Source organism: Dreissena polymorpha, chromosome 7, assembly GCF_020536995.1.
Source record: "Dreissena polymorpha isolate Duluth1 chromosome 7, UMN_Dpol_1.0, whole genome shotgun sequence".
Taxonomy (NCBI): Eukaryota; Metazoa; Mollusca; class Bivalvia; order Myida; family Dreissenidae; genus Dreissena; species Dreissena polymorpha.
Window position 1 is genome coordinate 74428071 of NC_068361.1, and position 23411 is coordinate 74451481.

Sequence of the window (23411 nt, forward strand, 5' to 3'; positions counted from 1 at the left end):
ACTCCAGGAGTCAGTGATTCGAGCCCAGATGTGGGTTACTTTTTTTCTTTAATTTTATTCTTGTTTTTAACTGGAGGTTTTAAGATCAAATGTTTACATTTAAAAATAATTAGCAAGTAACGACCAAGGCAAAGATTGAATAATTAGGAGAGTTCTGTTGTTATTGTTATATTTTGTGACATAACGAGCTTTGCTTATACAAATTATAAAATACATCCTTCACAAGTGACAATATGAGCAAGGATGGCTAGACTTTTATTCCATGAGTCAGTGGTTTGAGCACAGTTGAATATTACTTTTGTTTCTACCATTAATTTTATTCTTGTTTTTAACTGGAGCTCTTTAGATTTAGTTTCAATGTTGACTATCATAAATTTAAAGCATTTAATGACAAACTTCAATACATGCACAAATCTGTGAAAAAGGTCCCTTTAAACTATTTATTTAGTGGGCTGCTATCCTGGAGATCGCCCCATCTCTCACCTCGACTGGGTGTTCCTATTACCTGGAGATTGCCCCATCTCTCACCTCCACTGGGTGTTCCTATTACCTGGAGATCGGCCCATCTCTCACCTCCAGTGGGTGTTCCTATTATCTCCATGTGTTTTATTATCTCTCACCTCCACTGGGTGTTCCTATTATCTCCCTGTGTTTTATTAACCTTTTCCCCCTCAGATGCAAAGTAAAAATGGCTATGTGCAAACAGCATAAAACCAGAACAGCCTGCGAGTAACTCGCAGTCTGTTCATGTTTTATGCTATTTGCTGCTCATCAATATCCAAGGGTTAGAAATGAAGCATTTAAAACTTGAATTTGTTAAGAAAGGTCTTTAATAAAATTTAACTTTCTATGGGACTACAAAGGCGTCAAAATACGTATCTAAGTGGTGAAGGGTTAAACAAGCACGTAAAAATGCTTACTGAGGACTTCTTTCTTCCTGAGATTTTGCAATTCTTCCCACCTCACCTCAAATAACTTGTCTTCCTTTATCCTGAAATATGTATATGGATCAAATGAGTATGATAAAATTCTTTTAGATCGTTGAAATAGTGTACAGGCTTAATGAAAAATAAAGAAACTAAGCAAATTACAAAAAGTGAAACTGATAAAACAATTAATGAGTTGCCAAACAATCAAATCCTCCACCCACCTAGATATCTTATGATATATATAAATAATATATAATGCTCATTACGCTATAACAACACACTTTGTTTGTTTGACAAAAGGCAGCAACAAAGCAGAATTTGATTGACTGATCATAACATATGATTTACAGCAGATGAGTGCGTTATTGTCTTCTTTAATATTTTGAGGTTAACGGTCCATTGAGCTGTGACCTATTCTTTTTGCTTGGTAGCATTCATCACAACTTGGCATGAAAATTATGTCAAGTAAATTTGCTCCGTCATGGTCGTTGCAGGGTACTGGTTGTCGAATGCAATTGGCAAGTCCCACAAATCGCAACCGTTTATTAAAATTGGGGATGTTTTTACCACAGTGTTTTTTAGTTCTTTTTACTTAACTGGTGCAAGCCTGTTATTATTACATCTAGTACGACCCCTTCACTATTAATCACAAACCTTTCCTGTTCAATAGCATCTAGCAGCTCCTCTGTTTGCCTTGCCTTGGCACTCATGTCCAACAGTGAGCTGATCAACTTATCTGCCCCTTCCTCCACTGAAATGTACAACAAATTAAGTTATCTGCCCCTTCCTACACTGAAATGTACAACAAATTAAATTATCTGCTCCTTCCGCCACTGAAATGTACAACAAATTAAGTTATCTGCCCCTTCCTCCACTGAAATGTACAACAAATTAAGTTATCTGCCCCTTCCTCCACTGAAATGTACAACAAATTAAGTTATCTGCCCCTTCCTCCACTGAAATGTACAATAAATCAAGTTATCTGCCCCTTTTTCCACTGAAATGTACAACATATCAAGTTATCTGCCTCTTTCTTCAATGAAATGTACAATAAATCAAGTTATCTGCCCCTTCCTCCCCTGAAATGTACAACAAATCAAGTTATCTGCAAGTCTATCCACTGAAATGTACAACAAATTAAGTTATCTGCCCCTTCCTCCAATGAAATGTACAACAAATTAAGTTATCTGTCCCTTCCTCCACAGAAATGCACAACAAATTAAGTTATCTGCCTCTTCCTTCACTGAAATATACAACAAATTAATTTATCTGCCCCTTCCTCCACAGAAATGTACAACAAATTAAGTTATCTGTCCCTTCCTCCACAGAAATGAACAAAAAATTAAGTTATATGCCCCTTCCTCCAATGAAATGTACAACCAATTAAGTTATCTACCCCTTCCTCCACAGAAATGTATACCAAATTAAGTTATCTGCCCCTTCCTCCATTGAAATGTACAACAAATTAAGTTATCTGCCCCTTCCTCCAATGAAATGTACAACAAATTAAGTTATCTGTCCCTTCCTCCAATTAAATGTACAACAAATTAAGTTATCTGCATGTTTATCCACTGAAATGTAAAACAAATTAAGTTGTATGTCCCTTCCTCCAATGAAATGTACAACAAATTAAGTTGTATGTCCCTTCCTCCATTGAATTGCATAATAAATTAAGCTATCTGTCTCTTCCTCCACTGAAAGTACAACAAACCAATGTATGCGCTCCTTCCTAAATCTGCAATATACCAAAAATTGGTTTATCTGCCTTTTCCTAAAACTGAAATGTACAACAATCAATTTTTCTGCCTCTTAATTTAACTAATAACATATAACACACTAACAGGGTATAACAAACTAATAGTGTATAACACACTGACAGGGTATAACAAGCTAACACATATAACGCACCTATCTGTAGATCCCTTATCAGCCTCTTCTGGTTGACCTCCCGTTCCCGAGACAGCTTGTTGAGCTCTGAATCCAGCTTGCTCTCAGCCTGCTCGATCACCCTCACCAACTGGTCTCGGTTCTGCTGAGCCAAAAGTGCCATCTGTGCCTGCAACTCCTGATGGGCAGCAAAACTACGCTCCACCTCGATTAGCTCCAGACGCCGCTTCTCCTGTTGTGAAAAATACCAGTCAATGGCCTAGTACCTAGTCTACATATTCATGATTTTTTAAATTGCAGATTGAAACAAAGGCTGTGTTTGTGAAACATGATGTCCCCAACTGTGCTGCTTTGAAGCCATATATTTGACCTTTGACCTGGAAGGATGACCTTGACCTTTCACCACTAAAAATGTGCAGTTCCATGAGACACACATGCATGCCAAATATCAAGTTGCTATCTTCGATATTGCAAAAGTTATGACCAAGTTTAAAGTTTTTGGGACAGACACACACAATAACAGACACATACAATGACAGACACATACAATGACAGACAGACAGTCCAAAAACAATATAACCCGATCATTCGATCTGGAGGCATACAAACACTAAAGGTTTCATATTTTTAGTAGGGATGGCATCGAATACCAATATCGGTATTCGAATGTTCGCAAATTCATTCAATCGAATATTCGAATATTCGCATAAAACGGCTGGATTGATTTTACCTTGTTATGTGTTAATTTCCATTGGTTTGTAAGTTATATCCGTTTGCTAAATACGAGGCTGTTTATTAACGTTGCTATCGAAAAATTGTATCGCTGTCGACTAATACTATGACCGGTACTGTGATCGGGCACAAATAGAATGTAAAACATCGTGTCATAGAATTTTATTTTTTAATGATTCCACAGATTTGTAGCAGACCGCGCATATGTAAAACTAAGTTTACACACATTACACGTTGCGGTCTTCTTATCCACAGACCGTGTAAAGTATTCCATACTGCAGAAGGGGCTGGTGGCATTTTCAGATTTGAATTATGATTCCTTGATGATTATTTAGTTTATATCATCTGTTACTTTTGAGTAATTCACATTATTTAAATGTCTGTTCAAACTGTGATAACAAAAACTAAATTATTATTCGCAAGTTATTTGAAGCCCTTAATTGGTACCTAATTGACAAACAACAGTTCGGGCCCTTTCTTATAGTAAGTATATTGCATTGCGCGATTTGAGTAATTCACACATTTAAATGGCTGTACATACTGTGATCACAATACTTAATTAATATTCGCCAGTCAATTGAAACCGTTAATTGGCACCCCATTGGCAAACAACAGTCGGGGCCTTTCTTAGAGCGTGTATATTGCATTGCGCAATCAACACTGATACGGGCCGCGTTATCAGTTTGACACGAAGAACGTCACGTCAAACATGTTACTCCCAGGTGGCTTCGGTTGCTTTTTAGTAAGCGGTTCGCAGGTCATTAAATATTGGTGAAATTACGTTTGAATAAAAATGCGAATTTGCGAATATCATTTTTATTATTTGAATGCTGACCATTCAATCGAATATTCGAATATTCGAATAATTTTGCCATCCCTAATTTTTAGGATTGAACTTCAAACAACAAGCATCATACTGCCCGAATGTTTTTATCATAATTCATCAATTTTTCCCACCTGATCATCAATAGTTATTTGAAAGTTACACCACCAAGCAGTTTACTTAATGGTGGCCATCATTGTGGCATGACTTCTTTTTGAAATTAACCCTTTGCATGCTGGGAAATTTGTTGTCTGCTAAAATGTTGTCTGCTGAATTTCTAAAATTAGCATTTTCTTCGATTTTTTTCAAAGAATACTATCAGAATAGCAAACAGTTTGGATCCTGATGAGACGCCACGTTCTGTGGCGTCTCATCTGGATCCAAACTGTTTGCAAAGGCCTTTAAAATTCGGTTCCCGCACTGAAAGGGTTAACAAAGGCCATTTTCTGTTACAGTAACAGTATACTGAACTACAAACTTACCATCATATCACTGTACCCAGCAAAACTTTTCTGAAATGTACAAAACAAAAAAGTACCATAAAAAAGACATGCTTTTAATTGTATGATACAAATGTGAATCATTTGTCATGATCATACTACTGTTTTCATAGACAAGTGATCAAATGAAGTAAATACCGTCTAACAACATTGCTTTTCATTCCTATATAGAGAAATAATGCAATAGATTGGCGGGAACGTGAACGGTGTAGAGTTTGTCTAAACGAAACAAACAAATTGAAACAAGATACATATGCCAGCAAACATAAATCTGTTGTGGCCATTAAAGTGTTACAATTACAGCGAATATTGTCATTGTGTTGTAATAAGAATATTTTCTGTCCTTCATCTTTATATGATCTGTCAAGAAAATTACACGTTGTTTACACATAAACGTCTTAATTTATGCAAGTACGGAGTAATTTTTCAGACAGTTCATACACAAATGAAATGTAAGAAAATACTATTAAACAAGAGTTCCGCGGTCGGAGATGACCGCATTGAAGCCGGATTTTTGATTTAAATGACAGGAAAGTACCTTTCGTGTTTTTGTCAATGCAATACTTAAATTACTGAAATATTGTTCAAAGGTCAAAATGAAATGTAAGTACTTTTCAAGGCATGAGCAAACCTTGTGTTATGTTTTGAATGCATGCATATACATGAACAACAATAACATTTAAGGTCACAAATATGAACTTGAATTGACAATTAGGAAAGTTTGATCTCAATTTTTTTATTAGCAAATTAGTAACATATTGTTTGAAGTTTCCATCAATTTCATTATCAAATGTAAGAAAATAAACTTCAAATGAATGACATTGAAATGACCAGTGGTCATCTTCTAGTACTGGCCAATCTTTATTTCAAGTTTGAAGACTCTAGGTACAAGCATACCAAAGTTATAACATGAAATAAGAACTTTAACATTTTTACATTCAAGGTCACAGTGACCTTGACCTTCAAATGAATGACCTTGAAATGTCCAGTGGTTACTTACTAGTTCTGGCCAACCTTCATGTCAAGTTTCAAGACTCTAGGTCCAAGCATACCAAAGTTATAACAACTTTAACATTTTTATATTGAAGGTCACAGTGACCTTCACCTTCAAATGAATGACCTTGAAATGACCAGTGGTCATCTGTTAATCCTGGCCAACCTTCATGTCAAGTTTGAAGACTCTAGGTCCAAGCATACCAAAGTTATACCATGAAATAAGAACTTTAACATTTTTACATTCAAGGTCACAGTGACCTTGACCTTCAAATGAATGACCTTGAAATGACCAGTGGTTACTAACTAGTTATGGCCAACCTTCTTGTCAAGTTTCAAGACTCTAGGTCCAAGCATACCAAAGTTATAACAACTTTAACATTTTTTATATTGAAGGTCACAGTGACCTTGACCTTCAAATGAATGACCTTGAAATGACCAGTGGTCATCTGTTAATCCTGGCCAACCTTCATGTCAAGTTTGAAGACTCTAGGTCCAAGCATACCAAAGTTATACCATGAAATAAGAACTTTAACATTTTTACATTCAAGGTCACAGTGACCTTGACCTTCAAATGAATGACCTTGAAATGACCAGTGGTTACTAACTAGTTATGGCCAACCTTCTTGTCAAGTTTCAAGACTCTAGGTCCAAGCATACCAAAGTTATAACAACTTTAACATTTTTTATATTGAAGGTCACAGTGACCTTGACCTTCAAATGAATGACCTTGAAATGACCAGTGGTCATCTGTTAATCCTGGCCAACCTTCATGTCAAGTTTGAAGACTCTAGGTCCAAGCATACCAAAGTTATACCATGAAATAAGAACTTTAACATTTTCGAGCACGCCGCCACCCCGCCACCCCGCCACCCCGCCACCCCGCCACCCCGCCACCCCGCCCGCCCGCCCGACAACATCAATCTATAAGCCGAGATTTTTTCGAAAAAAATCCGGCTAATTAACAAAAGTGAATATCTTAACTCACAAGAGATTAACAACTATTTCAGGTTTGTAGGATACATACAGCCATGTTTTCCTCTTCTTTCAAGGCCATACTGGATGCTGTTTTGTTGACAGGGATCTTTGGAGGTTCCAGCACCTCTAGCAGGAAGTTGGACGGGGGCAGGTACTCCATACCACTCTCTGTGCAGAGAGGACACAATATTGTATGAGCCGTGGTCATGTGGTTGGATCAAAAAAGAATATGTTGCTAATAAAAACGTCCATAATGTTTTTAAAAGGATATTTAAGATAAGGTTATTTGTAATTGTTATATTACCCAAGAATCAAGGTATAATATGCAATATAATATGGTAGTATAAGCCTTGTTCTGGGAAAACTGGACTCCATGCTTGTGCTTAACCCTTTGCATGCTGGGAAATTCGTCATCTGCTAAAATGTCGTCTGCTGAATTTCTAAAATAAGCATTTTCTTCGATTTTTTTTCAAAGAATACTATCAGAATAGCAAACAGTTTGGATTCAAATGAGACGCCACGTTCTGTAACGTCTCATCTGGATCCAAACTGTTTGCAAAGGCCTTTAAAATTCGGTTCCCGCACTGAAAGGGTTAAACGCTTGTGCTTAAAGTGTCATCCCAGATAAGCCTGCGCAGTCTACATGGGCTAATCAGGGACAACACTTTCTGCCTACACTGGATTTTTGCTAAGAAGGGACTTTCTTCAAGCGAAAAAATTCATTAAAGGCGGAAAGCGTCGTCCCTTATTAGCCCTGATGACACTATGCATATGCATGGAGTCCAGTTTTCTAAGAATGAAGCTCATATAATGACATGCTATCCCTCGATTCTTGGGTAAAACAACTATTTAAAATATTTTAATCTTAAATATGCTTTTAATAAAATGTTGAGCCTTTTTATTGGATACACTTTTGATAATCCGACCAATCACAAATATTCTTGTCCTAAATATGTTTTTAATAAAAATGTAAGCGATTTCACTGGATACACTTTTCTATTACAGACCAATCACATCACATATTTTTGCATAGTATCATCTGAGAATTCCAATGACATCATGTTAGTAAAAGTCTTTTGAATTAATTAACATGTGAGCATAATAGTAATTGTTTGTTGGCCGATGAACTTCAATTAATTAAAAATCATTCCTTAAATAAAGAACTGACCTTAGACCATGTTTTTAATGTATGATCATTTATGAAACAGAGATCTCAGTATTGATGAAAGGAAAGAGTACCTGCACAGAGGAATTTCATGATGTCTTCAGTACCTGAGAGGCATATTTCTGAAACATCAAAAGACAAAAATGATTTCAGATATTGAGGCACTAGAATGTGTGAAAAACTCGATAATGCTCATGTTGATCAAATATTGAAAAAACAATGACACAATTAAATAAGGACAATTAAATCTTTTTTCTTCTAAAGCCTGTTCCCAATACTGTCTATCATGATCCACTATCCCACTTTTGAGCAGCTATATATGTGAGCGATTTTTTCCTTCTTTATAAAGTACCGGAAAATGGAATTTTCCCAATTAGGAAAAAACTACAAATTTCCCAATTGCTGTCAAAACAATTCCCAATTGAAGGTTTCCAATAATATAATTATTTTTTTTATATAAATAAAATGCAAAATTTTGTTAGTTTTCCTATGCAGCTCTATGGCTTGAACCTAAGTAAATAAAATAATTGACAACTAGACAATATTAAGTTTTCAATTTCAAAGTACTTTGGAGCAAAAAATCAAATACACCAATTTCCCAATATTAAGATTTCACAATGCAAAGTTTCCCAATTTCAGGGTTTTTCGCAAACATTTTTTCCACTTGGGCTGGTACCGGTACTTTCCCCAACTGGGAAAAAACCCGCTATTAAATGAATTCTTAAAATTTGGGTTGTCATTCTGTCAGTATACAGTCCTATTAGTCAAACCTTTACAATTCACACAAAGCACATTTTTGCAACAATTTAAGTAGATCTATTGTACCGAATATCGATTATTCAATTTTCTTTTCTTCAAACGCATGTGTGGCGTATGGTCTACCAAAATTTCACCTCTAACACCCCACGTCTTCCAACCTTTAAGCAGCTCTGATCCCTCATTCACTGACCTTGAGGTGGGTATTTCATTGTGGAAGCATCCAATGACAGAGACTCCAGGGTACGCACGTGACACAGCTGTCTGGGTAAGGCAGTCACGCAGTTGACCTGTATGTCCAGCATACGTAGGGACTTCAAGTCACACACTGTGGATGGCAGGGCTGTCAGGCGGTTACCTTGGGAACAAAAATAGAAGTGGATGATCGCACTGAGAGCATTAGATAGAAGAGGTAGAGAAATGAAAATCTATTTGTGTTATTCTGTTTGTACTGAGAACCAAACCATATTAAAAAAAAGCCAGTTACTGCAATATTCAGACATTATTATTGCCTGATTGCAGATGCAAATATAATTTAAACTTATGAGAAAACCTGGGAGGGGGATGGTTAAGATCTTTAAACTTTTTATCAATATAAAAAGAGGACCCGGTGGACCCCATGACAAAAATAAATTTTGCTTGTTTTATTTTATAACAACAACCCTTACCATTAAAGGGGCCTTTTCACAGATTTTAGCATATTTTGAAGTTTGTCATTAAATGCTTTATATTGATAAATGTAAACATTGGATCTTAAAAGCTCTAGTAAAAAATCAATAATAAAATTTAAAAAAGGAAAAAAAAGTAGCCGTTACCATGGCTCGAACCAGTGACCCCCGGAGTCCTGGAGTTTTTAGGTTTTCAAATCGTCAAAAGATACATATAATGGCTATATTGGACTATGGTAATTGTTCAGTAATACTGTTTCCTCACAAATATCATAACTAAAACGAAAATGTGCGAATCTGAAACAACTTTTTTCAATTTTGTCAATTTACCAAACCGTGAAAAGATCCCTTTAAGACAGAAACTGTAACAGTAAAATCACAGTGACACTCTGCATGTGTTTAGTAACACCAATCAATTATGTGTGATATTCTCTTACTTTTGACATTGAGTGTCTGAAGGCATCTCAGCTGCCCTATCTCATCGGGCAGCTTCTTCAATCTGTTGTTCTCCAGGTTTAACACCTGCAATAAACTTACATGCTGATAACTGTGAAAGACAATGTTAACCCTTAAAGCGCTGGCATCGAGTTTTAAAGGCTTTTGCAAACAGTTTGGATCAAGATCAGACGCCACAAAACGTGGCGCCTGATCTTGATCCAAACTGTTTGCTATTCTGATAGTGGTCTTTGAAAAAAATGAAGAAAATGCTAATTTTAGAAATTCAGCAGATGACATTTTAGCAGACGACAAATTTCCCAGCATGCAAAGGGTTAAATGTGTACCAGTGTACAGTGTGCACACGTGGATAATGTCGGCTGATTGTTTAACAGCGTTTTTTTCACCATTTTTGTTGCTGTTTTGCCAAAAAAAGCTTCAAATTGAAAAAAGAAGTGTTTTCAAAATTATTTTTGCTAAGGATGAACTTATATTGCTCGATGGGAGATGAACAAAATATTAAAATCTTAAAAAATAAAATAAATTATTTTTTTTTAAACCTTCAATTGGGATTTTTAGGTACTATTTGGAAAAATATATATACTTATTCCATTGAGAATGGGGTCGAATACCTGACCAGATTTATAATGAAAAAAAAACTGTTTAATGATGATGCTCCAATTGATGCACGTTCAATAATGATAGGTGTGTATGCATAGTATTATAATGTGATCACAAAAGATTCAATATCAGGTCTTTCCATCAACAATAATATAAACAAGAGCACCGCATAACGGGTGCAAACACTAGGCTGTGGGTGCAGTTTTGAATAAATGAAAGCTTGTCAGAATTTTTTGTTTTAATGTTGTAGGTGGAAGCACTTTCATTTTAGAACCAATGTTCAAAACGTGGACAAAATGTTAAGGTTTTAGCACGGCGCGGGCGGCGGACAACACAACACGATGAGCTGGCTATGACAATACCTCGGGTTTTCTCCGAAAACAACCGAGCTAATAATTATTCAAACCCAGTAATTATCAATACCTTTTCTATGGCAATCTTTTCAGAACAGAACACCATCTAATGAGAAAGACAAGCCAGATTGTAACATTTCCCTATTTAAAAAAGAAAAAAAAAGGCCTCCAACTATTACATATAAATCATATTTTACTATGGTTTCCATTACAACTATGGTTTCCATGACAATCCTTACCTGAAGGCTCTGTAACAGGGAAATCTCTCCTGGCACTGATTTGATCTCATTGTTGTGTACGTCCAATACCTTGATTAAAAGAGGTGTTTCATAAACAGGAGTGCCATCATTGCTTCAGCTCTCACCTGAGTCAAACCCTTTCCCACTAACAGGCAAAGTGAGAATGGCAAACAGCATAAAACAAGAACAGCCTGCCAGTAACTCACAGTCTGTTCAGGTTTAATGCTGTTTGCTGATCATCAGTATCTAAGGGTTGGAATTGAAGCCTTTAGAACTTGAATCTAATAAGAAAGGTCTTTCATTAAATTTAACTTTCTTAGGGACTACAAATGCATAAAAATACGGATCTAAGTGGTTAAGGGTTTAAGTACATCAATTGTTGAAGACATTACCTGTGACCTGGGTTTTTAGCACACATAATCATACTTAAACATTACCTTGAAACTGTCTATAATATTATTCCGACCATGTTTTATCAAGATTGAGTGATAAATGGTGCTTCTAGATTTGTCATATGGTTTTCATAAGATTTTACACGATGGCATAGTTTTTGAATGCATGTGACCTAGCTTCTCACTTAGCCTCAATATTGTCAAGTGTACCTTGTTACCGCTGTAGAGGCCTCACTTATTACATAATCTTCACGAAACTTCACCATTCTGACAATATTTAAGAAAGATTTTGTCATAAATGTGGCCTCTACAGTGGTAACAAGGTTTTTCTCAGATATGACTTTCATGGTGATCTTGTTTTTGAACACATTTTAGCCAGATTTGAACTTGGCATAGATATTTTCAAGATTAAAATTCTAAACAAGTTTCATCAAGATTGAGTCATAAACATGGCTATTTGATCGAAGACAAGCTTTTCTAAGATTGTACCTATTTTTTTACGCATATGACCAATATTCAAACTGCATGCATGGTGAGATGATGCCAAGTCACATATTCTGACAACAAGTATCAACAATTGAATGAAAGTGTGGTCTAAAGAGTGCCATGAGCTGAAAGTTGACCAACCACTATGCAATAGTGACGATGTACGAAGCTAGACAGATATCACAGACCTCAATAGCTAACCTTACACTTTGTACTCAGGTGTGCTGAAGATAAGCAAGATAAGCTACTGAATGTTTGTAATTAAACACTCTTGCAAAATTTACTTTCTAACCCAAATTCAAACAATTTACAACAGCATATATTTTCACATTCACATTATTGCTATCATCATCATCATCATCATCGGCAGCAGCAGTTGTTTTATACATGTAAGGTGTCAACGTTATACTCTTTATAATATAATAAGTTATAATAAATATACATTCTGCTATATTTATATAAATTAAAACCTCCAGGAATATGCAGAAAGACAGGCATGAATTTTTTAACACGGCAATTTTTTTTTATCAAATCAAAAACAATAGATGTGTTACCCTGATAGAAACGAGGTCTGATAATGAACCGCTTCCATGGAGACCAGCTAGCCAGTTGTTGTTCAACAGCAACACCTGAATGCATACAAAGAAACTTACAAAATACAGTAGAATTGCAATAACTCGAGCTGGCGATTTATCGAAAACTGGCGATTACTCGAGCATTAAAGGAAGTCCCTAACGTTTTCCTTTAATTTCTATATAAAATACCCGCAATAACTCAAACATGCGATTTTCGATAACTCGAGCATGTGTGCTGGTCCCTGAAAGGCATTTCACACCTAATTAACTGGCAATTATTTGAAAACACTTTCTCGTCTGGTTGGTGCTAAAAATATTCGAGTTGTGAAAACAGCGCAATCAAGCAGACAAAAAATACTAGGTGTGAAGTTAGTCGCAGTTTGAGAAACACTGCAAATTGTAATCCTTTGAGATGCAGATAAAAGCTACAGAGTTTTAATGATAATAAAATAATTACCAGCAATCGATAATTATGATAAAATGTCTTGTATAAAAGAGACCGTAGCAGGTAAAATTCTGATAAGGCAGATAATACAAAGCTAATGGGTTGCGACAGTCTTCAATCTTAGACTTTGCACAACACAAGTCTGACTGAATGTAAATTAAATACAAACTGTGTAGTGATTATGTTGTTTTTCGTTGTTTTTTTCATGCGCACGTACGTACCTTGTGTGCTATTTTAAATATGCTACATGTATATTGAATATTGTTTGAATATTTTGTATTATATATGTTTTACGTGTGTATGTTGATTACATTAAATGAATAAACAATCATTCTTATTGTTTAGTTAAGCATTTACATGAAAATAAAGCGTTTGCGGTCAGAAGTTAAGCATCACCAAACGAAACAGTGAAAACAAATAATACCATGGATTACTCGAAACCTGCGATTACTCGAGCATCGATGTCAGTCCCTCGAGTTATCGCAGTTTTACTGTAATACAATTAACTGTATCCGGTCAACATCTAAAGTCACACAAAGACACTTGCTTGCAAACTGATGCATTTCAATACATGAATGAATGTAAAGAAACTTATAATCCAAGGCAATAACTGTATCCTGTCAACATTTAAAGTTATACAAAGAAACTTGCAAACTAATGCAATGTAAACACCAAAATACGTTCAAGAAACTTACCACCTGACATAGTAAACTGATCTGGTCAACATATTAAGTCATACAAACAAGCATGCCAACTGATGCCATATAAACAACCAAGTGCATACTAGGAAACTTGCAGCCTGACACAATAAACTGTATCATGTCAACATCTATAGTCATATAAAGAAATGTATAAGCAATAGCTGCAATAGCATCTATGAAGAATTAATATTAGATTAAGTGATTTATTAGTGTATTTAATTAATTTATTTGCAAAGTCAAACAGTCTTATTATGCATCTCATTTACATGTACGATGCACTTTTATCATTTTTTTAGTGTTGTATACTATCCAAAATTCAATGCATTTTTTTTGCATTGTTTTTTTTTCCCCATATATAAACACAATTCATATTACACTACCTGACAATTGACATGCATGTCAATATTGATTAATTATACCCACCTCCTTTTGAAGAACTTTGCACAACGGGAATGTACTTGATGGAACCTAAAGAACAGTTTTTAAATGGTTAATACATGTTAAACTTTTTGATGGGCAAGAAAGCCTAAGTATTGAGGTCCGCTCACCTGGATCAAATTTCTTGAATATTCTTAGGGTTAAGCTCAAATGCACTGTTTACATATTGCAATAAAGTGTGCACAAATTTGATTTAAAAAATATTAAAAGCTTTTATTGAATATTATGTGTGTACTTCATAACATAAATATTATTGTACAAAAACGTAAATTTAAAATATAGACACAAATAAATGAAAAAGCTGCTAAGCCAGTTTAAAAAAAAAAGACTTACATTTTTTTTTTTTAATCTGGACAGAGTGATATGAATTTAAACACAAACTTTAGCTCAATCAGAAATCTGATCAATATGATTTCTTACTAAACCAATGAAAATCAAGAATTACTAATTCAAATGTTACAAATGCTCTGATTGGTTCATAAATAAGATGAGGCTGGATCTAGAATTTTCAACACTGTGAGGCCAACTACTGTGTGAGGATCATTACCCTGTTTAGCTGGTATCTTAAAAATGTATTGTTTTCAATACACATGTCTTATAATAGCATAAAGACTGTGTTCTAAAATTTGAAAAAACAAGCAAATTTTACCTCTTCAAGTTCACAGTTGGAAAGGTCAAACACCGGCTCTGGATCTTCTTGTGCCTGAAACAAGTCATGCAATTCAGCCGCAATCTTGGAAAACCGGGCTTAATGCATGTGCGTTAAATATCGTCCCATATTGACCTGTGCAGTTGGCACGCAATTTTACATTTAGCAGAGACTTCATTTAAATGAGAAATTCTAGAAAAGGCAAAAGCGCAGGCTTATCTGGAACAATACTTTTGAAACATGTATTAAGCCCTGTTTTTTCCAGAGCCGATTCAATAACCCAATTTTCAGTTCTGAAAAATTTAAAATGTGTGTACCTTCACAGTGGTGATAAATTCAAAACCTATTAGCAATTGAATATCTTTTTGCACTGAATCCTTTCAATTTCAGCTCGAACTAAGGCTGTTAGTTACATTATAATGATACAGATTGGATCTTAAGTTAACTGCAGCATTCCAAAAAATAATCATAATACCACATACTGAATTGCCATTTGAGAAAAATAACACCATCAAACCGAAACCATAACAATACTGGCCAAGGATGTTGTACTTTATTTAATATGCAGCTTGTCCTGGAGCAGTGTATGGGAAAGTGAAGTACTGCCCACATATGAAACAACCTAGTTACAATTTTAATTCTAAGACAACTTAATTGTTTTAGAAAAAGTTAAGAAATATGATAGGCCATCACTTGTGATCTATTTCTTGTAATCTTTTTTCAAAGAAAGACTTGTAGAGATCTGTAAACTATGGGCCTCTTTGTTCTACAAATGGTACACATATATACAAAAATTTAATTACTAATAGCCTGCACAATTAAGAAGTAGTCTCTGCACAAGACAGATTTCAGAGCTATCAATCTTAAAACATATTGCAAACAATCTTAAAGATATAATAATTCATGGCCAAACAATCACAAAGTGTTGCTGATCAAGCATTTCCAAACAATTAACAAATATTGCTGATGATGCATGGCCAAACAATTACCAAATATTGCTGATGATGGATTGCCAAACAAGTACCAAATATTTCTGATGGTGTGTTTCTAAACAACAACACATTAATGCTGATGATGTAGTGTTAAACACTAACCAAATATGCCTCATGATGCATTGCCAAACAAATACAAAACTTCTGATGCTACATAGCCAAACCATTACCAACTATTGCTGATGATACATAGCCAAACCATTACCAACTATTGCTGATGATACATAGCCAAACCATTACCAACTATTGCTGATGATACATAGCCAAACCATTACCAACTATTGCTGATGATACATAGCCAAACCATTACCAACTATTGCTGAAGATACATAGCCAAACCATAAACAAATATAGTTGATGATACATAGCCCAAACCATTACCAAATATTGCTGATGGTACATAGCCAAACCATTACCAAACATTGCTGATGATACATAGCAACGCAATTACCAAATATTGCTGATGATGCATTTCCAAACCATTACCAAATTGCTGATGATACATAGCCAAACCATTACTGAATATTGCTGGTGATACATAGCCAAACAATAACCAAATATTGCTGAGGATACATAGCCAAAACATTACCAAATATTGCTGATGATAAATAGCCAACCCATTACCAAATATTGCTGATGATACATGGCCAAACCATAACCAAATATTGCTGATGATACATAGCCAAACCATTACCAAATATTGCTGATGATACATAGCCAAACCATAACCAAATATTGCTGATGATGCATAGCCAAATCATGACCAAATATTGCTGATGATACATAGCAAAACAATAACCAAATATTGCTGAGGATACATTACATAGCCAAAACATTACCAAATATTGCTGATGATACCTAGCCAAACCATTACCAAATATTTCTGATGATACATAGCCAAACCATTACCAAATATTGCTGATGATACATAGCCAAACCATAACCAAATATTGCTGATGATTCATAGCCAAACCATAACCATATATGGCTGATGATGCATAGTCAAACCATGACCAAATATTGTTGATGATACATAGCTAAACCATTACCAAATATTGCTGATGATACATAGACAAACAATTACCAAAAATTGCTGATGATGCATTTCCTAACATTTACCAAATTTCTGATGATACATATATTGCAACAAAACCATTACCAAATATCTGATGATGCATAGCCAAACTTTAAACAAATATTGCTGATGATACATAGCCAAACAATTACCAAATATTGCTGATGATACATAGCCAAACAATTACCAAATATTGCTGATGGTACATAGCCAAGCAATTACCAAATATTGCTGATGATACATAGCCAAACCATAACCAAATATTGCTGATGATACATAGCCAAACAATTACCAAATATTGCTGATGGTACATAGCCAAACCATTACCAAATATTGCTGATGGTACATAGCCAAACAATTACCAAATATTGCTGATGGTACATAGCCAAACCATTACCAAATATTGCTGATGATACATAGCCAAACAATTACCAAATATTGCTGATAATACATAGCCAAACAATTACCAAACATTGCTGATGGTACATAGCCAAACCATTACCAAATATTGCTGATGGTACATAGCCAAACAATTACCAAATATTGCTGATGATACATAGCCAACCCATTACCAAATATTGCTGATGATACATAGCCAAATCATTACCAAATATTGCTGATGATACATAGCCAACCCATTACCAAATATTGCTGATGATACATAGCCAAACAATTTCCAAATATTGCTGATGGTACATAGCCAAACCATTACCAAATATTGCTGATGATACATAGCCAAACAATTACCAAATATTGCTGATGGTACATAGCCAAACCATTACCAAATATTGCTGATGGTACATAGCCAAACAATTACCAAATATTGCTGATGGTACATAGCCAAACCATTACCAAATATTGCTGATGATACATAGCCAAACAATTACCAAATATTGCTGATGATACATAGCTAAACAATTACCAAATATTGCTGATGGTACATAGCCAAACCATTACCAAATATTGCTGATGGTACATAGCCAAACCATTACCAAATATTGCTGATGGTACATAGCCAAACAATTACCAAATATTGCTGATGATACATAGCCAACCCATTACCAAATATTGCTGATGATACATAGCCAAACCATTACCAAATATTGCTGATGATACATAGCCAACCCATTACTAAATATTGCTGATGATACATAGCCAAACAATTACCAAATATTGCTGATGATACATAGCCAAACAATTACCAAATATTGCTGATGGTACCTAGCCAACCCATTACCAAATATTGCTGATGATACAGAGCAAAACCATAACCAAATATTGCTGATGATACATAGCCAAACCATTACCAAATATTGCTGATGATACATAGCCAAACCATAACCAAATATTGCTGATGATGCATAGCCAAATCATGACCAAATATTGCTGATGATACATAGCAAAACAATAACCAAATATTGCTGAGGATACATTACATAGCCAAAACATTACCAAATATTGCTGATGATACCTAGCCAAACCATTACCAAATATTGCTGATGATACATAGCCAAACCATTACCAAATATTGCTGATGATTCATAGCCAAACCATAACCAAATATTGCTGATGATTCATAGCCAAACCATAACCATATATGGCTGATGATGCATAGCCAAACCATGACCAAATATTGTTGATGATACATAGCTAAACCATTACCAAATATTGCTGATGATACATAGACAAACAATTACCAAAACTTGCTGATGATGCATTTCCTAACATTTACCAAATTTCTGATGATACATATATTGCAACAAAACCATTACCAAATATCTGATGATGCATAGCCAAACTTTAAACAAATATTGCTGATGATACATAGCCAAACAATTACCAAATATTGCTGATGATACATAGCCAAACAATTACCAAATATTGCTGATGGTACATAGCCAAACCATTACCAAATATTGCTGATGTTGCATCCTCTTCTTGGCTGCTTCAGACTGGCTTCTAAACATCGTCATGCTTGTCTTGCCTTTCTTTGACCCTTTCTCAGAATGATTTGTGGTTGGGGCTGCACAATCTACGCCCCCATCAGCCTCGTCCTCAGAGGATGACCCAGGGTCTGCAGATAGGGACTTGCGATTGTTTGACTCACGCTGATTCTTGCTCCCTTTGGAACCCATACAACTGTGCAGCTGGCAATGGTATCTAGAATATTGAACATTATCTTAAGGGTTTTCATTTAGAAAATGTCAGTGAAGGAAAAGGCCTTTATTCCCCTTTTCTCGGTTCACCAGTACTCTTCATCATCAGATAAATCCTGTAGATTTATGAAGTATTGATAGAGAAATGTTCACATTGAAAGGAAGAATTCATCTGAAAGGAGATAAAATCATATCACCACTGAAGACATGCTAATTAAATGAACATTTTAGGATACTATTAAGTACACGTGTACATATTTGTACTGTTGACAATTTTGGTTTTCATTTAAAAAGCTCCATGAATGTGCTTCATGGACTGTAAGCTCTTCTCTGTGAAGGTAAGCTTTTGTGTTGAAGGGTGATTCTACAAAAAATGGGCAGAGGCTGTCACCCGCAATTTTCATATTTTACCTTCAAACAAACATGTATTCTGTAAGAGAAACTATACCTTAAAAATACTACAAGTATGAATTGGTGTAAAATATCACTGTTTTATTTATAAATATTATCCCAAACCCTAAAGGTGGTGGAAAACCCCTTGTCACTTGGCTGGGGTAGCTCATAATACTATCAATGACAAGTATGAATCATTATATTTCAAACAAATGTAAGGCTTTAAAATGTGCTTAAAAGTTTAAAATAAGAAACTAAGCACGTTATCATACCAATTAAATACACAAAACATAAAAAATCTAACAGCTTCTTTTGTCATCCAGTTTTTTGTCATTACCGAAACGAATGTGTGATGACAACAATAATTAAAATAGTAAGTATAGTTGTAACCCCGCGAAAATGACGTCACTCAAGAATTCATTGGCGCGAACATTTTGAAAGCAGTATCTGTACAGGACGCTATGGAAGATTGCGGGTCTATCGCTGGTAAGTTGCACATTTTCATGCGTATGCTTTTTACACGTCATTACCGAATGACCACTCATGTCCCTTTAAATGCATGTTTGACCGTTTTATATGTATATTACTATAAACCTAAGTTGCCCCTTTACTATCAATGTTTAATAATAGCATGATTATAATCGACAGACGCTTATAGAAATGTTTTTTTCGAAAAATGTCATTTCCGAAACGGTCATTACCGAAACGAATAAAATGTTGCGGTAATGACAAGAACGTTTCGGAGATGACATTAAACATGCAATCTTGAAAATAGTTTTTATTAGTATACTTTGAGTACTTCCATTGCTTATTCTAACATGCATTATTTATTTAATGTTACTAAAATCGCAATTTGAAAGTTTCAAAGATAGATGCGCGCATTTTTGTGTGCATAATCCATTAAAAAGAATAAAACAAATTAAGGCGTTTCGTGACAAAACCTGCATTAATGACAAAAAAATCATGTTTTAAGTGTTCTTCAGTTTCATATTGTATGTTCATCTACGGAACAGAAATAACACTAAAAACCATTCCGAAAATCACAAATATAGTTTAACCTCCGCGTCAATACACTGCGTAAACTCGCATGTGACGACGTCATAAGAAGTGTCATTTTATTAACGTCATCACTGATGTAACTAATGCAGGTTTTATCGTGGAACGGCTCAATTATATGAGTCGTGTTCTGAGAAAACTGGGCTTAATGCATGTGCGTAAAGTGTCGTCCCAGATTAGCCTGTGAAGTCCGCACAGGCTAATCAGGGACGACACTTTCCGGCTTAATTACCTACTATTCAGTTCTAGTGAATATAAAGATAGACAAAATGTCAATCTAACACAGAGATTTTTCCTCTTTAGTCTTAGATGGGCATATAACTTCATTCACGTAGAATTATGGCACTTACAAGCGATGAGAGAAGCGCCCTTTGGCGCAAGCGGCAACATGAAGATATCGCAAAACACGAAGAATACAAACAAAAAGAACGAGATCGCTATAGAAAGAAAAAAGAAAAGGGTGTGATAAAAACTGTTGAGAACATGACGGAAAGAGAGCATAGAAAACAAAGAAAGAATTGAAGGCGTAAACTAAGGAATAAACGAATTTAAGATCAAACACTATTAAAAGCTGTACAAAACACAATAAGCCGTCTGAACTCACCAGACGATGCTTTACCAGAAGTGCAACAAGCTAATAATGGAAGAAAAACAATGGGAAGAAAAAAAGTAAGGAAAGATAGAGCAAAGTGTTACAGAGAACTCTTATAGTATGATAAATCCAACAAAAACACATATTTTTCTTTCCTTTTTTATCAACGTTTCAGCTTACGCCTTCATCAGGATAATACAAATAATAACAGAAAGCGGATGTTACGTCATTGACTTAACGTACATTAAAATGCGGGAAAATGTACGTCAATAAAATGAACGTTAAATAAATTAAGCTTAACTTTCGGATTCAAGAAAACACAATTTCCTATAAAATTATATATAAAAAATTATTTTTTTACAGAGAACTCTTCAAACTTACAGTAGATCTAGATAAAGAAAGAAGGAATACAAATAAGTTCAAACGCAGGTATTACAGGCTGCTTAAGACAGCAGATAGAGACAGTAAAGGTAAAGAGAAAAAAGTAACATATCACACAAATGTATACAAAATGATAATCAATGGAATAAAAAAGAGATACAGAGCCACATCAAGTCAAACAGAACGTAGAATGATAGACACTGATTTTTCAAGAAATCATATTGAAAAAATACAGTCTATACTCGTATGCTTCCAAGATGATCGGTATTAGGTTAAGGAAGAGAGATTTCAAGCAAAAGACACAAACTCAGACCCGAAAAATAAAGTTAAAGTTGAAAGAGACGGTAGTGAGTTTTTTTGAACGGGACGATAACTCAAGGGTCAAGGCGGGAAAAAATCTACAATCACGCGACACCGAGTGAAAAAGCAGATAAGACTTTTAAATGACTCGATAAAAGTCTTACACAAGAAATTCTACTTTGAATTTAATACAAAAATTAGCTACAGCTTGTTTTGTAAACTGAAGCCTTTCTGGGTTATTATGGCAACCAAGAACGATAGAGAGACGTGTCTATGCAAATTGCATGAAAACCCAAAGTTTAAGATCAACCGACTATATTCAGAAAAGGTTATCAATACCAACAATGTAGACTCTTTGTTGGAAAGTGTGACATGCGATACCAACAATGAACAGTGCATGTATCGCACGTGCAACGCTTGTAAGGACAAAAAAATTCCAATCAATGATGTTTTTACAGGCAAAATAGTAGAATGGTTCTTGTGGACCTCCAAGAAAGTCGCACGTGAAAGACTTAATGAAAAAGGAGAAGTAGTTGAAACACAACATACGATGACAGTTAAAGACTTAGAATCTGGGACAATAGAAACATTAGTTACTGAACTCCAAACTGACCTACATAGAACGACTATGTAGACATGTTTTTAACATAAATTCACAATATAAATCGATTAAAGTGATGAAAGAAACCCTGTCAGCCTGCGACATGTTAGTGCACATTGATTTTTCAGAAAATTACAACTGCAAATATGCGTCAGAAATCCAAAGTATGCACTTCGGTGCATCAAAGCGCCAAATATCAATACATACAGTACGTTGCGCTCACAAACCGGCCAAGATGAAAACGAGGCACTAATATTGCCAATATTGTTTTGTGTCTTGCTGTAACTGCAGTACTTAATGGTCGTATGATGTGATTTATATGGATATAGAAATGATAAGATCCCTATATTAAAAGAAGGATGAAATCACGTTATGTGTATGTCGAAGTACATGCTTGTAACTTGTTTAATGAGTATCTAGATGTACTATCTAGTCTACAAATGTATGACAAACAAGTGTCATTCATTTGAGTTATAAAAAATATATATAAGTTTTAACAATTTTGACTTGTCATTACCACAACGTTTCGTCATTTCCGCAACTATTTGTCCTTTCCGCGACTGTCAAGATTTTTTAATATATTTGCATAGAAAACACCGCAATTGTAAATATTCTGCAACATGAGTTCAAAGACATTCACAATTAAGTAAACCGTATGGATTTCAGTGAAAATTATTTTTCATATTTGACACAAATAGAAGATAATCATCTCGAAATTGTATCTTTTTCGAAACTAAGAACTTCTTTGCAATCTACTTCAATTGTATAATGTTTTCGTAAGTAACTTTTATGTATGAACGAGAAAATTGTACATATTACTATATTATTTGTGAAAATTTGAAAATATATTATTATTTTACAATTGAGAATTTATTAAATTAATGTTGCGGAAATGACATAAGTAGCCTATATGCAATTTTTTTTTGTCAAAAATGACATAAAGTTTACATTTAAAATCACTGCAGGTACTTGAAGTGTGCAAAAGACATGTCATAGTTCATCTAAATGCACAAAGTTATAACAATTGTGTTATGACCAGTCCGAATTTTTCTGTTCACTTTATGACCATTTTTTGTAGAATCACCCTGAAACTACCAATC

The 23411-nt window shown here is 34.8% G+C and overlaps 1 protein-coding gene across 5 annotated transcripts in view; it reads right to left on the reverse strand.

Moving 5' to 3' along the window:
- Positions 1–23411, reverse strand: part of LOC127839041 (E3 ubiquitin-protein ligase LRSAM1-like) — a 58042-nt gene that overhangs the window by 20711 nt on the left and 13920 nt on the right. For all 5 annotated transcript variants that reach the window (XM_052367192.1, XM_052367189.1, XM_052367191.1 and 2 more), the window contains 13 exons: positions 18743–18992; positions 14766–14819; positions 14102–14146; positions 12512–12586; positions 11080–11148; positions 9869–9953; positions 8957–9121; positions 8082–8129; positions 6892–7010; positions 4854–4883; positions 2838–3048; positions 1584–1680; positions 921–991 (listed from right to left, as the gene is read on the reverse strand). In XM_052367192.1, the coding sequence (XP_052223152.1) occupies positions 921–991; positions 1584–1680; positions 2838–3048; positions 4854–4883; positions 6892–7010; positions 8082–8129; positions 8957–9121; positions 9869–9953; positions 11080–11148; positions 12512–12586; positions 14102–14146; positions 14766–14819; positions 18743–18967 (1294 nt within the window). In that variant the 5' untranslated portion in view covers positions 18968–18992. The remainder of the gene's footprint in view (positions 1–920; positions 992–1583; positions 1681–2837; positions 3049–4853; positions 4884–6891; positions 7011–8081; positions 8130–8956; positions 9122–9868; positions 9954–11079; positions 11149–12511; positions 12587–14101; positions 14147–14765; positions 14820–18742; positions 18993–23411) is intronic.